The following is a 15756-nucleotide window of genomic DNA, read 5'->3' on the forward strand; positions in this document are numbered from 1 at the left end:
AAATTAAAACTCATTATGTGATATGTTTTTTTTTTCTAACCGTGTGTCCATATAGTTATTATTTAGGTCAACTAAAGATTTGAAGGGTATATACAGAATATTAATTTAAAATTTATGTTAATCGATATATGAATTAATTGATTAATATCAATGGCAAGGTTTGGACTTTGGAACAAGCATGAATTAGGGACATAGGGTTGGGGATGAGACTATTCAAACCTGCACGACTTAGGATTGGGCTTGACCCATGAAAATTAAATTGAGATGTGGGCCCATAGTATGGTCCAACAGTTACCCCCATTCAACGTTGCCTTATGACCCAAACCCTCGACAAGTTCCTCAAGTGTCCGCGTTTCTTCAGCCAATGAGAATGAGTGTTGGTGTCATCAAACCAATCATTTCTTTCCACGTGGACAACTAAACATCTTTCCGCGGTGTCTTATAACACGGCCACTTGGGACGAGTCCTGTGACATATCGGTGGACTCGTATTTTCTCAATCGTTTCGTCTCTAAGATCGTATTCCGTTCAATTTCCCGCTTGAGATTTGTCCATATCCGCCGGATCTCTTGATTCCGGCGAGATTTGACTGTAATGGAAGCTTACGGGGTCGGATTCCGCCAGTTGTCGGTGCTGCTTTTCTGCGTTACCGGGATTTGGTCGGCGTATATTTATCAAGGAGTTCTGCAGGAAACAGTGTAAGTTTTTTTCGTTTTCAATTCTTTTGATTGGGTTGATAATGTAAGAAGAGAGAAGGAAAAATCGGAAGTTTGAATCTGGTTTGTGTTGTTTTGGTTCCAGATTTTGAAGGGATCATCTAAACTAAGCTGTATAATGACAAGAAAACTCAAAATAATGAAAAAAAAAAAAAGAGAAAAAAAAAATCTAGTATGGAAAATTTAATTTAATTCATATTACCTTCTTTCACAACCAAACAGAGTTGGAGTCGCACAGATCTTGTTTTATTGATACTTATGAGGACTGGAGTTGTTTCAAGTTTGGATGAATTTCTAAATGCATTTAATCGACACTTTGAACAGTTCGGAGGGTTATTGGGACCAAGAATAATTGAATGTAATAGATTCGTTTTTTTTATTTGAATATGTGTACACAATTTCATGGGGCTGCTGAGTGTATTGAGAGTATGATTCATGCCCATGAACTTATAAATTAGTAGTCATCCTTGTAATCAAGCGGCATTGCTTCTAAGGTATGTGGATTATCAATCTTAGAACCTGAACTTTTGAAAATAATTTTAACATGAATCTGTGAAACAACGGAATTTTTTATTTTATGGTCAAAAGGATGGCTTAAATGGAAGCTCTTTACATAAGAGTGATTGGACTGTAATGTCCTTTTATATTTCCATGACAAACAATTTTTGTTATTCTTTTCGTTGCTCAGATGATCATGTTTGGTTTTTTTTTTTTTTTTATTATTTTAAAATTAACAGGTCCACCAAGCGATTTGGCGCTGATCAGAAGAGGTTTGAACATCTTGCATTCCTGAACTTGGCCCAGAATGTAGTTTGCTTAGTGTGGTCATTTATAAGTGAGTCCCTTGTTTTTATTTTTCTTCTACTTGGACCAGTTGAGAGAATAGATAATAGAGCTCAGTTTTCATTTTTTGGTGCTTATTCCACAGTGATAAAGCTCTGGTCCCGAAGCAGTTCTGGAGGTGCTCCTTGGTGGAGTTACTGGAGTGCTGGCATTACAAATACAATTGGTCCAACCATGGGGATAGAAGCTCTAAAGTATATAAGTTACCCAGCACAGGCATGTTACTACTTACTACCTTTGTTTTTGACAAGCTCTCCTCATATTTCTGTACCAGCTTCTTACCACATTAGTTTGCCCAAATGTCATCTCAAAGTATATCGCATGATGCCCTCTTGCATTTAGGCAATAGTAGGGAGTATCACTCAGACATTCAGTCGCCTTACCGAGTATCCTGGATAAATATGGTGGTGCGTAACCTAGGATGATTCTTAATGGGGAAAATATAAGGATGTTGAAAGTACTAGCTTTCCTGTGATAAAAGCACGAAGCCATGACTTGATGATGATATCTCATGTGAGAACCAGAAGTTCAATATCGATGTAATTATCATATATTCTACACAAGGATTCTGACTAATATCCAATAACCATGGAAAATTTATTTCTCAAATATTAGATAATAATTGATACCAAAATTTTCAGGGTTATAACTTTAATATGATTCTAAAAATATCTGAGGCCTTCAAAGTTTCTTCTTGTATTGTTAGGGCTTTAGCCCAAGCAAGTTGGCATGACACACATGGTTAACCTATTAACCAATAGCTCAAGCTTTTGGAGGAAATTATGGCTTAACATGGTATGAGAACCTGGCTTGGGAAGTCATTAGTTTGAACCTCATTGCTCATTTATTTCCCCAGTCATTGTGCTTGTGAGGCAGGATGCTATGGCTTTAGCCCAAGTTGGCATGACATGCATGGTTACCCTATTACCTATGAACTTAACATTTTGAGTGAAACTGATAGATCAATATACATCATATGATCTAAAACTCCTCTACAGGTTTTAGTCAATTGAATATAACTCTATTACCTTATAGGTTTAACTTTTTTGTAATAAGGTAAACATAATTCAATGATGTTCTTTTGATGAATGAAAGTAGTGACTGTTACATTATAAATTGAACTTTTCATTACAGATAAGTAGACATGAATAAAATCATTTTCTCTTGATGAAGCAGAAATGGTGGATCATATCATATTACTTAAAACCATCCTTGGAGTTGCATACATTTATTCTGCATTCTTGTTGGTATACCCAATGTTTTTCAGTCATAGGTGGGGTCCATTAATTTGAAATCTTGAATACTGGTCAGATGCAGTAATTTTTCGTCTACTCCTTAACATGTTTTGGATCATAAATGGAGAACTACATTATTTAATGAGTGAAATGCTCAAGGACTGAAATAGGTGTGAATTCCTAACCCTGATCTTTTTTATGGCAGGTCCTGGCGAAATCCTCAAAAATGATTCCAGGTGAGAAATGAGTTTCTAATCTATACATAACTTCACTGGCACAAGCATCTTTCCCATGAAGCATGGTTGGTTAAGGTTTTTTGACTGCAATATTGTTTCTTGTACTGGTGCAATTATCTGGTATGTTTAGACTTCCTTTATTTTTTTGGTAGGCAAAATGACTTTTTAAGGTGATTACTTTAGCATAATCAAAATGAAAATAAGGTTATTGTAGGGAATTTTCATCTTGGAGTTTAGGTAGCATAGTTTGCTATGTAGCAGTAACAGTTTCATAAAGGTTCCATACCTGTGGAAGTCTAGATGAAGTTTCCATGTCCCTGACAGGCCTTAACATGCCATCTGGGTGGTGCAGCTGGTTGGTGGGGTTTGGGTTTGGACTTGGTGTTGTGTTTTTGTGGTTGCTCAACTTAGATCAGAAGTAGGAGTGGTTACCTATGATCTTTATTAAGATGTTTTGAATGATGATATCCTTTATACTTCTAGTACAAAATGTAAAACAGATAGAAAAAATCTCTGTTATAATGGTTTTGCTTCCATGGCATTAGAAGAATAGTTAGAGATATGCCATATACTATAATTTCATTCATAATTCAATTTATGGTCCATGGATGTTTATTTTGATGCCATAGAACTCCCTATCTAACAAATAAGTGGCCCTACATCATCAGTTTACAGTTTCTTTCTCCATTTAACTTTTTGGAAACTGGAAAAAGTGTACAATGCTTCTTTAAAAGACATTGAATTATTAACTGCAAGGAATGTAAAACATTCTAGAATTCACAAGTTGAGAATGGTTATGTTGCTTGCTAGTACATTAGAACTAGAAGGAATAATGAGGATCCTGTTCTCATGATAACTAACTAGGGATGATAGGGGTTGTAGATAGCTTAATTCTGGAATCTGCGCTAGTTAGTTGACAGATCAGTAAATCCTACTTGTGTTTATTTGTAATTGTTCATACAGATTAGATATGTACTGGTTTTTATTTTTAATTAATGGGCTATTTTTCCTCTTTTCAGTGATGCTGATGGGTTCCCTGGTCTATGGTATTAGATACACAATTCCTGAGTATGTTTGTACTCTTCTTGTTGCGGGAGGTGTATCTTCATTTGCACTTTTAAAGGTGAGGATCATATATATAAGTTATCAGTGGTGGATCATCCTGACAAAAAAATAATATAGCATCGGGAGTTTTTTGGTTTTAATTTGCTTGAGTTTTGTTTTTCTCATGCATACTCGGGTTGATTCAGACTAGTTCCAAGACAATTAGCAAGTTGGCACGCCCAAATGCACCACTTGGATATGGGCTCTGTTTCTTGAACCTTGCATTTGATGGATTCACAAATGCCACACAGGATTCAATAACAGCAAGGTATTCTCCTACTGAAGTTTTTTCTGTACTGCAATGACTATTATTGAGAAAACTAACTCGTTGTTAATGGGTCCAAAGACATTAGTAGTGCTTTCCTTTTGCATGGTTAGAATAAAAGCAACTAGGAACCAAAAAAAGAAATGCATCCCTTGTATGGTATCATATAACTGAATTTATTTATTTATTTACTATGCAGTATCTTCAATGTTGCATCCTTGCACCTCCTTTCCTTGTATTTTGCATGAGAATTTTGCAGTTCAATTGCTTTTTAGTATCTTCAATGTTGCAACTTTGCAACTCCTGAGATTTCCTTGCAATAAAATGACTTTTCTCATTGAGGCAATTCATATCCTCATCCAGCCATCTGTGTGGTTACATCCTGTACCAGTTTTCCCAATCACATCGTTTCTTCTTGTGCAGGTACCCAAAGACAAGTGCATGGGATATAATGTTCGGAATGAATTTATGGGGTACCATATACAACATGGTTTACATGTTTGGATGGCCACATGGGAGCGGATTTGAGGCAGTCCAATTCTGCAGGCAACATCCAGAAGCAGCATGGGACATTTTCCTCTTCTGCCTTTGTGGTGCAGTGGGACAGAATTTCATCTTTCTTACCATAAGCCAATTTGGCTCCCTCACTAACACTACCATCACCACAACCCGCAAGTTTGTAAGCATTGTGGTGTCTTCACTTCTTAGTGGCAATCCCCTGTCGGCAAAGCAATGGGGAAGTGTTTCCATGGTCTTCTCTGGGTTGTCATACCAGATATATCTCAAGTGGAAGAGGGGGCAGAGATTGCACAAGAAGAGAAAGCCCATGTGAAGATTTAATGATTATAAACTTTATATTCATCTTTTTACTTTACTTTTTGTCCCTCATATAACATCATTGCAACCATAAGGTTCAATGTTTCGAAATTTAGATAATTATCAGGATATTGGTGAATGTAATTGTGTAGCCTTATATTTAGGTGATAGCTAGGTTAATTTTTTGAATTTAATCCAGGCTTTGAGAAGGATATAAGATGGGTGTGATTGTCCTTCACCAAAACAAATTTGTAATGCCATGGCTTAAGAAAATCTTACACGGGGTTCTAGGAAATTTTTGGACAGCCACTGCTGTGGCAGGTGGAAGTATTGATAACATATTAGAAAGACTTGGGCTTTCTTCTTATTATCCCTTTTCCCTTTGGTGGCAGCACTTGATTTGCCCATCTCATGTCATGTTGCTGATCAAACTGCTTTGGCCATTTTTTTTTTAATGATTTGTGATTTTATTTTTTGGTACGAAATAATAATGCATTTTTATGTATGTGTTTATTTTTGTTCGAGGAGGTGTCTCCCCACCCCCAGCGTTCCTCTTTTTTATGATTTCATGGTCAATCTAAATAAAGATAGCCTGAACACGAAGAGCAACCTGAATCATCTGTGGCTGCCTAAGACATGGTTTTAGTGGCATAAATCATAATTCTTTATGGTCCTTGGTTAGAAACCCTCCCAACAGGTCGGCTTTAAGATCGTACCACTCGTGACCAAGGAAAATTTGGTGAAATTTTGGAAAAACCACCCTTGAAAATTCAAAACCTCATAAAGTAGTAGTAGTAATCGAAGAATGACAGAAAGCAAACTGTTTAGGGAATTTGAGAATAGAAAGTGGCGGTTGCTCCAGTGTCCTTTCACTAGCTGGCCTCCAATGACCAATCATAATTCATAACCACCACCATCATCTCACTTCGGGGTTGCTTTTTAGACACTCCAGGTGAAACGGAATACCCATACCATTGAATTATTACCATCGTCCCTGCTATGTTTCCATATAAGACAGACTGGCGTGATGGACCCTTTGGGCTGTGCAGTGTGCACAGGTTCTTCCTTCTTTGAGTTGAAGGGGCCATGAGTTGGGGTTAGAGGACGCAGCATGGGGGCTCTACTAGGAAGAATCCTCATCCCAGACTAGTTTATTATTAGGGTCAAACCTTCTCCAGGGGATCAAAAATAGTCAAAGGGGGGTTCTCTGAGAAAGTTGTGGCCTACGATGAGTGCACTTTAATTTGTATGGGTTCCCTCTCTCTTTTCGCCATTAGCTTTTGCTTTTGCCATAATCACACTTGTCTTCCACCACCAGCATGGGTCTGACCAACCCCATATAACAAACTTCTCAGAAACCTTCTTCCCCACAACACAGTCCCCAGATAAAATTCTGGGTGATGCAGAGATTGAGACAGAGAGGGGTAAACAAGTGCCCCATGCAACATCCACCACGAGTGCATGAAAGTTTTTCATCCTCTGTAAGTAAATATATTTTTCATCTCTCTTTTCCTCTTTACCTTCTTCTTTTCATCGACAGAGAAAAATCTCTGAACAGCAATGTGGCTCTTGGAAAGTTTGAGAGGAAGAGGAAGAAATTGCTGTAAAATGGTTGCAGATGGCTTCCTCTCTTCAGCATTTTCTTCTTCTCTCTCTCTTTCTTTCCCAGAAAGCAGACAGTGGGTAATTGTAGTTTTCTACCTTGCTTAGCTTGTTCTGGCCTCTCTGTAAAATTCTGATTCAGATTTCTGTCATTTTATTTACAATTCTGTATTTAAGCTTGTTGATGCATCAAACTAAGAAGTAAAGATAAAAAAGAGAGGAGACATGTGCACACCAAAACCACAACCCATTTTCCACTCAAATCATAGCAAGTTACATTACAATCAGTAAAAGAGAAGCCATAAAACTTATTCTATACCTTCTGCACACAGAAAAAACAACAAATAGGAATCCATGTAAACTGGTTGATCCTCCTTTACTTTTTTTTCTTTCCTCTCGTTCTTTTTTTTTCTTAATAATATAGGCGAGGTGCCGTTGTATAATTACACTCTGAAAGACTAGGGTATTATACTGCAAGTTCTGTACAGCTGACAAATCAAGAAGCCGGATGAAAAAGGGAAAAGAATACTGGAAACTGAATCCCATCAGAAGATAAACAAAAGAATGACACACACATTAACGAGCACACCGGTATTAATGTGAGTATTAGGGGTAGTAATTCTTCTAATAAAGAAGAAGAAGAACACGGAACACAATGTTAGATCTGCTGAAGTATGCTCCACAGCATGCTAGATCCCAGGTATTGGAATGCAGATCTCAGTATGCCTCTGTTAAAAGTCAGGTCGGCATGGCTGTGTGATCCTAGGAAACTGAACACAGAGGAGATGGGAACTCAACATATGCTAAGTTGGATCAGAGAAAGAAGTTATACTGGTTGTAGACACTCAAAAATTCTGTCTGTGAGATGATGGATCAGAGAGATTGGTTATAGACTTTGGAGGAGGGCCCTTTTGCAAGGTGGTGGTTGTGAAGGGTTACTGCTTGGATTAGGGGTAGGGGACTCCATTCCAAGTGCTCTCAGTAGGAAGTTCCTCTCCTGAACAATTCATCAAGAGTACATAGTTAGTACTGTATCAAAATTTCAAATTAATATATTTGCTAAAGCAAGAGAAATAATTAAATTAATATATTTTTCCATGTTACAAAATGTGTTCCCCTACTTATTATTAGACTTCATTTCGATCTTGAATACTTAGAGGGAAAGTGCGAAGGACAATTATTTTATTTTTTTAGAAGGAATAAACATAATAAATTTTTCTCTTGTGCTTACCCAAATTTCTCCTTTATAAAGAATGAAAAATTTGAAAATGCATAATTCTAAATTATTTTTGTTATATTTGATTTTTCTTTGTGTTTTCCACAATACAACCACCAAACAAGAAAATTTTTATTCCTTTCTACTTCTTTTCCTTTTCCCAGGCACTTTTTGTTCTCCAAACAAAGCCTTAAAATATTTTGGCCTACCTTTGAATACACTCGTTACTGACTTAATGATGGGAATAACATGTAATAAGTAAGAATTGCCATGAGGGAGGAGGAACAGAGCTTTACTGGCTATTGATCAGTCATCTAAGTTTACATCCTTGACCTACCTTTAGATAAGATGATTACCTAGGTCTAATTGATGTTCTTTTACCTAGGTCTAACAATTGTTCTTTCTTCCTGCATTATTGACTGGGCAGGAATTTATAGTAAGATAACCTTGGTTGCATATGAAACCTGTTCTCCAAGGTGCTCTTGCATTTCCCTGTTCACTAAGTTTAAACCTTGTCTAAATATTAATATGATATGCATGCTTTGCTATTTACTACTTCAAAGACAAAGGTATGCTAAGTATACTACAACTTAAAGACAATATTATGCCATGCATTTTCAATTTTATTTCAAAATAATGTTATGCTATGTATAAAATAGTGTTTGTTTTATTTACAGATAAATGAAAATAATGTTTAATAAGTGATCAACCAAGTTAAGTACCAACTACACGAGGGAACCAGAACCATAAAGAATATAAAGAAAAGGAAACATACTGTACCAAAAAAAAAAAAAGGAAAAGAAAATGAAAAGGAAAATAGAAGAGAAGAAGAAGAGCAAAAACAAAGCTCACATGGGTTTTTTTTGTTAAAAATAGGACTTCTTAGACTAGGCCTTGCTTTGTAATTCTTATTTAGTCATTGTTCTCTAACATACTTTTTTCTTATATTTTAGTGGGAAAAATAGTTCAAGATGTGATACTAGCATGTCACAATTTAAACTTAATTAAATGTCTAACATGTTCTAACACAACAAAATTAATGAACAGAAGTCCTATTTTTATTTTATTTTCCCTTGATTTTACATGCACATAAACAATGTTTAGCTGATGTCAGAAAATTTTAAAAAATAAATATCACAACCCAAAAAAGAAGCTGACATTATAGGGATATGGACATATATCAGTTATGACACACACTTAAGGATATCCTTTGAAGAAATGAAGTCATTTAAATAATTGGAGATGTAATGCAAGCACTTCACTCTTTTTTTCCCTTTCCCAACAAGCATCTATTTCATACTTCAATCCATAGAACACTAATGGCAGTTCAATTGGGGCTGGGAAGCTGATGAGATGCTCTGTGCTTTGCACCAAGCCACAAACTTAGAGTCTAGACTCTTCCTCTTCTGTCTATAAATAACGAGAATGAGCAAGCGCAGTCATAACTCAAGAGACAGAGTGACTAAATACCATAACCTGAGAGACGATGACTCACCCACTTGTCATGTTGTTATTGATAACTAAGCACAATATATTTGTACTTATTACTGCAACTCCCATCGTATTCCTTCTGAATATGCCCATGAGATTTGCAGCTATCTTAACACCTCAAAAAGCAGAGAATATGTCTAATTTTCCAGAGTACTGTCCGTTGAAGAAGGCTACTTCTGATTTGAACTCAAACCCTTAAATGTCCTGATTTCCTTGGCCCCAACTCATATTTGGCCTCATGAAGGGAGACCAGTGTGATCATTGGCATTGTCAACAGCTAGGTATAGCCACAGAGCCAAAGATTCAGGGACAAAGATGTATTTCCTATTGGAATCAGGAAATGGAAAGGAACTTTCCAGCAAAGAAGACTTCAGTTCCAGCCACAGCCTAAAACCATTGGGCTGGAAACCCATGGTAACATGGATTGCACCATTGGATTTTCATTTCACAACTAAGAAGGTGAAATATAAGGTTAATGTTGCTAGTTGAGTACAAGTGCACATGTGATGGGAAACAACAACACAAGAACAGCAGCAACATGACAAGAGGGGGGGTGTTGTCTCTATGGTTTTCCTTTTTCTGGTTCTCTCTTGCCCTAGTCATGACTGTGCTTGCTTACTGTGAGCCTGAGTTCTTGGTTTGCTTCAACAAATAGCATGCCATATTAGCTTTGAACCACCAAACTGCTGTTAGTTTCCTAGATCAAAATATGAAACTGACACAATTCAAAAATAAGATCTACAGATATTTATTTGTTGGCTTAAATTGTGAAGTGCTAGCATTACATCTCCAATTCTTTAAGAACTTCATATTTGAACTATCAACTTATGCTGCATGGGCACAGACAGTGGTTGACATGTTACAGAAAATGAGATGGAAAGTTCTTAAAAATAGGACACAGACACATGAGTTAGATAAATATATAATGAAGTATATTATGTACTTAATTACTTTCATAACATAAAATATAATATATTAACCCTCCCCACCCTTTCTTCTCCATACCACTACTACTCATTCTCCTCAACTTATGAGAAATCTCATTTTATTACACTTTCTTAAAATTAAAAATGTCCTAAGTTTTCTCCCCACCCTTAATTTATTTTTCTTTACAGTGTACTAGAACAACAGAGTCATTTCCTGTTCTGCTTATTTCATATTCTTATCCATATCCACCTTATATAATTCATGAACATTTTAAGCTTTGCAGAAATATAAGAGAAAATTTCTCATGCTTTAATGTAATGAAGCATTTTAAACTTGAGAATTCTGCTAATCAATTAATTCCTACAACTTATACTATTGCTGCAACTATACTCCAATCTTTTGCTACTAGTATTTCATTTTCATAATCATCAAAGTATCTAATGGGCGAATAGTCAGAAAATGTGGAACCTACTTCAATTACTGCTAGTTTACTGTTGCTTTTTCTATGGCCTTGATAGTTGATTCCGACAACCCTCTCCCTCCCCCCCAAACAAAGTAAAAACCAAATAAAATATAAGCTGTCCCCAATCTATTATAGTTCAAGTCTATCCTAGGTTCTTGCCAATCTATCATAATCCAAGCCTGTCTTTATAATGCTCAATTTGGAATTTACTAGACACAGTTAACCACTAGGAAGACTTAAGTGACAGGTAATTATCATTCTTTCTCATTGAATCTAATCATTGCTGGGTTAAAAAATGAAGGACATTAAAACAATCTAGCTGGTTAAATCTATGTTGCTGACATTTTGTTAATCATAAGGACAAAGCTTTACACTTGATATCGACAACTACATTTCAAATAAAGCAGTTTTTCTAGGTATCACAACCATTGGTTCTTTCTTTATAAAAAATACTATCTAGTTGCCTTACTGTATTTTTTAGTGTGCTTTCAAATTGACTTAGTGAGTCTTGTCATTTTTAAAGAGTTTTTAACTACAAAAAAAAAACAAAGGGAAAGGAAGAAAAAGGGGGGAAAAGGAAAGAAAGAAAGAAAATGATACTGTTACTAGGTTTTTAAGTTGTTAGTTAGTTGGTTCTTCCTCTTTCTTGATTTTGTAAAGGGGTTGTATATTTCCCAAATTTGACTTACCTCAATATTTATTATTTCAATAGAAATCACAGAATTTTTTACCATTTACTAATACAGTGGCCTGATAATCAGTGGACTCAAAATCATTAGAAAACTTACACTCTCTGAAAATTTTGGGCTAGGAATTCCTGCTGCCAAGGATCTGAACAGTGGGGTCACTTGAAGAGGGGAACTGAACTCTGTGCTTGACAAGTTAGAAGCAACTACATCATTGGTTTTTGGTTCATCACAAGAAGGAAAAATCTCTGCTGCAAGAATTTAATTAACAAAATCAAATACATTAGGATTCTATCAAATACAAAATAAGAAAAAAGTCTTATAGTTAGTTTTATTTAACATGAAGATCGATTACCTGGTTTGTGAAAGAAAAAAAAAAAGTACATCTAATAGATACTTTTATTTAACATGAAAATTGATTACCTTGATTTGTGGTTGTACCCGAAAGAACCCCCTTAACACATTCTTCAAAGCCATTTTGATCCATAGGAATTGTTTGTAACCTAACTCCAATTTCCTGATGTAGTGCACATATCTCAGGTTGAGTTTGTTCTATTTTATCGCCTGCTGTTTGGGACACAAGAGTTGATCCTGTACTGTATTCAGAGCTGCCTGGAGACTCCTCATATAAATCAGGTTGCCTATGATGGCACCAACAATTAGATGCTGCATGAATGTGACCTGCTTAAATATGAATACTAGCCCACACTGCTTTTATTACCTCCAAGATGGCCGACTTCCCTCAGTACTACTCCTTAAGTCCTCTACCCAATCTTTGAAATCTTCAAGTTGAAAATCCATTTCAGAAATATTGAATCTGAGCATGTCGCTTTCTTTGGTTTGATTGAGAAAATCTTGGAATACCTGAATATATATTTGATTATTGTTAGAGGATATGCAAACTGTAAACGGTATATTTCTTTTGAAAACTGGATATTACTACATTACTCAGAGCCCTGGGCATAAAAATGTCACATTGCTTCATGTAATACAAGTAAATGAAGAGTGACAGCTTGTGTTCAACTTTCTTGATCATATGCTGACCACAAACTTGGTAATCTTAAGACCGAAAATCAACTTTGCAGATTATTATGTGTATTCTCAAGACAGGTTTGGAACAGAGGATTATAAAAATGATTAATATTACAATCTCTAAACATTGGGTTAAACCCCATGGAAGTGAGCCATTTGTAGACATTACTGGCCAAGCTCGAATGGTGGTTGATATTTGAAAATTCAAGCAAATATAGGGTCAACCTCACCTTCCATGCATTTTCAAGGCTCTGGTCTGTGTTCTCTGCATTAACTTTAAGTGCAAGCGAGCTGAGCAATTCTGCTTGTTGCATCAAGGCAGTTATCTTTGGATCATCCTTCTTGAGAAATGTTCCTTGAATCTTGTTATTCTGTGATGCTGTTGGAGCAGAAGGAAGAGCAAATATGACTTTTCCATTGGTTGAGTAGACAAACAATGAATCATTTAGCAAAAATAAAAATTTACAAAAACAAGAAAATGAACAACAGTGTTTTGGTTGAAATAACTAATGGTATCTCTTCTCATGCACTTCTTTCTAATTTTCCTTTTGTGAAGTATCAGTTAGTTCAAATTAGCAAGGGATTTTTTTTCTGAGGCATTTACCATCATTGGAGACTTCTTTGGTGCTGCCAACATGATGCTGAACTGGCAAGCTGTTAACACTCCGGAAATTTTGAACCAATACCGCAAATGGAGGCCTTGGCTGTTGATTTGTTGTCGTTCCACATTCACTAAGCAATGTTTCTCCACCATTGCAGTTTTCTGTAAGATCAGGGAGATGGGTCCTCCTGAAACACAGCAATTTTGAGTTGCTATTAAACACCATGTACAGAAAATTGACATTCATGGCCACAGATTCTATTTCTCCTGTACCTCATCTTCTTAAGAGAAACTGCAGCTTCTGTCGTTCCATCTGTATTGAAGCCATTGTTAAATAAAGCCCTTTTGTTGTTGCTATTGATATATGAAGTGCTGTTCTCTTTTGCCAAGGCTTCATGTTTTGCCCTCTTCTTGCACAAAGTCGAGAATCGGTTTTTCACAGCATTATCCGTTCTGCAGAAGCAGTGAAAAAACAAATTAATCACTTTATTATAACAAATGCCAGACTATACAGAAGCAAAAGGAAAAAGAAGAAAACGGTTTGTATACCTGCCTGAAACCACCTTTGCTATTTCAGTCCACCGGTTACCAAAGATCTTCTGAGCCTGCAGGGCACACCATGTGTTAGATCACAATTCACAGCCTCATCCAATCACAAAATGTCCACTTAAAATTGAGACTCAGAAGAGACGTCTGTGCTGGACTTTTGAGAGACACACAACATAAAATCAATTTAGAAAAGTTTTCGTTTTCAAAACTAAAGCCCACAAAAGAGAAATGCATATTCCTTCTGAAGAGTGAAGAAAAATTTTGAATATCCTTAAAGTAGAACCTAATTCAGAATGTTGCAATGCACGCTTTCATGACTTACCTCGCATAAGATCAGGTCTTCCTCCGGAGACCATCCTCCTTTCTTGAAATCCGAATTCAAATAAGTGTACCATCTGCAATAGCATCATCAGAGAAACCAAACGTAAACTGATTATTAAACTCAGAAAACAGAGGATAATCAAACAACCCACAAATACAATACTGTCATCTTGTGCTAACCTTCTTCTACACTGTCTAGTTGTTTTATCCTTGAACTTGGACGCAATGATCGCCCAACTGCACACAAAGACCACAACCAAAAACTCCCATCAGTTTGACTCCACATTCAATCCAACCAAAACACACGCACAAAATCAAATGAAAGAAGCTCTACTTTTCAGTTCCATGGAGGCTAATTTGCTCGCGGAGAATGTCATCCTCCTGCAACCCAACACAACCCACGTCAATAAAACAAAGAATCCGACCGAAAACTTTTCAAGTAAATTCAAAACCAAAGCAGAGGACAAAGAATCCACCTGTTGACTCCACGTAACTATGTGTCGCTCCTTCTGCTTAGGAGGAGCGTCAGTATTACCCTTCTTCTTCATTTGCATTATTCTCTTTCCTTTACTATTCCTCTCCCCTTTATCAATAAAACTCGCATACTAAAGCTAGAAAAATGACTTCAGATTGAAATATATAAATCGCCTTTTCAGCTTTACAGGCACTGTTTGGTTGAAACGGAACAGTAAACACCTCCACACGCTGAATTGCCTCGGATCCTAACTTTTCCAGTCACCTTTGATCCATGGATTTCTCCAAATTTCGGGTCTGGATTGATCAAAGGCCGCAACCAAATCAAAGAAAACAAAGTGAAAAATTACAAATAAGTATGTATACAAATAAGGGTGTACTGAATCATATGATTGGATCATATCAATGATGCTCCTAAAAATTCCTTTTTTCGAGATTCGAGAAACGGCCCTCCTCCGTATGTATGCGCAAAAAAATATATATCCGGAAAGCCGTAGATCTGAAGAATTTTGAATATTCCTAACCTTCAAAAGCAGACTCTCGGACTGTAGACGAGTGGAGATGACTCTGAGACGGAGGAATAAGGGAAGTGGTGTGTGAGAGAGACTGATCTTTTCTTCTTCTTCTTCTTCTTTTTTTTTTTTTTCCTTTTTTTTTTTTTTCCCTCTCCTCCCTGTGGAGTTTTGCTTTTGTTTTTTATGTTTTTGAAAAACAGAAATAAGATTATTTTATTGCAATCAACGGACTCTTTGCTTTTCTGCGCGGGTATGAAGGGAAGTTTGAAAATAAACGCTGAAATCCACGAGATGGGGTATTAATGGATGGTGGAGTGGACTATGCCCACATTCCACACAAAGTGCCTATTTATTTTATATAATATTCCAATGAACAGTTGAGGTGGGAAAGGGACTGTGTATGATTCTCATTTTGTGTGGTTTTGTTTTTGTTTTTGTTCGTTTTTAAAACAAACATGAGTTTCTTCGTGACCAACTTTCACACCCATGTTTTCAATTATTTCGTTTCAATGTCCGTTTTGGGTGTCCTCCCCTTTTTCTCACCAATTTTACATGACCGTTTTCTTCAACACTCCACGCCACGCTCTGGCGCGTGCCTGTTTGGTTTTGTGTTTGATTGGTGGGTGTTGGGCACGCGAGGGAGGCGGGTTGCGGAAATGTGCAGT

At 36.5% G+C, this 15756-nt stretch overlaps 2 protein-coding genes across 4 annotated transcripts; one reads left to right on the top strand and one right to left on the bottom strand.

Moving 5' to 3' along the window:
- The first annotated feature begins 457 nt into the window (after positions 1–457).
- LOC100258453 (UDP-galactose transporter 3-like) lies at positions 458–5584 on the top strand. The gene is made up of 7 exons (XM_002277142.5): positions 458–697; positions 1453–1550; positions 1644–1774; positions 2999–3029; positions 4049–4152; positions 4280–4401; positions 4822–5584. The coding sequence occupies exons 1-7, from the start codon at positions 594–596 to the stop codon at positions 5228–5230; spliced, it is 999 nt and encodes a 332-aa protein (XP_002277178.1). The 5' UTR covers positions 458–593; the 3' UTR covers positions 5231–5584.
- A 1460-nt stretch (positions 5585–7044) lies between these two features.
- LOC100246639 (transcription factor MYB124) lies at positions 7045–15451 on the bottom strand. Of its 3 annotated transcripts, none has more exons than XM_010654001.3 (13): positions 15101–15451; positions 14579–14873; positions 14437–14483; positions 14283–14339; positions 14104–14176; positions 13782–13837; positions 13506–13685; positions 13236–13420; positions 12862–13010; positions 12321–12463; positions 12023–12240; positions 11702–11847; positions 7045–7813 (listed from the first exon to the last, which is right to left on the bottom strand). In XM_010654001.3, the coding sequence occupies exons 2-13, from the start codon at positions 14654–14656 to the stop codon at positions 7703–7705; spliced, it is 1443 nt and encodes a 480-aa protein (XP_010652303.1). In that variant the 5' UTR covers positions 14657–14873; positions 15101–15451; the 3' UTR covers positions 7045–7702. The 3 variants fall into 3 exon arrangements, with proteins under 3 accessions (XP_010652303.1, XP_010652298.1, XP_059596548.1); XM_010653996.3 differs by having other exon boundaries at positions 11702–11850; positions 15101–15442; XM_059740565.1 differs by having other exon boundaries at positions 11702–11850; positions 14579–15442.
- Between the last annotated feature and the right edge of the window lie 305 nt (positions 15452–15756).

Source organism: Vitis vinifera, chromosome 1 (assembly GCF_030704535.1).
Source record: "Vitis vinifera cultivar Pinot Noir 40024 chromosome 1, ASM3070453v1".
NCBI classification, from domain to species: domain Eukaryota; kingdom Viridiplantae; phylum Streptophyta; class Magnoliopsida; order Vitales; family Vitaceae; genus Vitis; species Vitis vinifera.

Excerpts from the sequence above, each read along its gene's own strand:
- LOC100258453 (XM_002277142.5), top strand. The coding sequence starts at position 594 with ATGGAAGCTTACGGGGTCGGATTCCGCCAGTTGTCGGTGCTGCTTTTC. Across the intron at positions 1,551-1,643 it reads CTTAGTGTGGTCATTTATAA|TGATAAAGCTCTGGTCCCGA; the intron begins GTGAGTCCCTTG and ends CTTATTCCACAG. Across the intron at positions 4,153-4,279 it reads CTTCATTTGCACTTTTAAAG|ACTAGTTCCAAGACAATTAG; the intron begins GTGAGGATCATA and ends GGGTTGATTCAG.
- LOC100246639 (XM_010653996.3), bottom strand. The coding sequence starts at position 14,656 with ATGCAAATGAAGAAGAAGGGTAATACTGACGCTCCTCCTAAGCAGAAG. Across the intron at positions 14,177-14,282 it reads ACTAGACAGTGTAGAAGAAG|ATGGTACACTTATTTGAATT; the intron begins GTTAGCACAAGA and ends ATGCTATTGCAG. Across the intron at positions 13,686-13,781 it reads GCAAAGGTGGTTTCAGGCAG|AACGGATAATGCTGTGAAAA; the intron begins GTATACAAACCG and ends CTGCTTCTGCAG.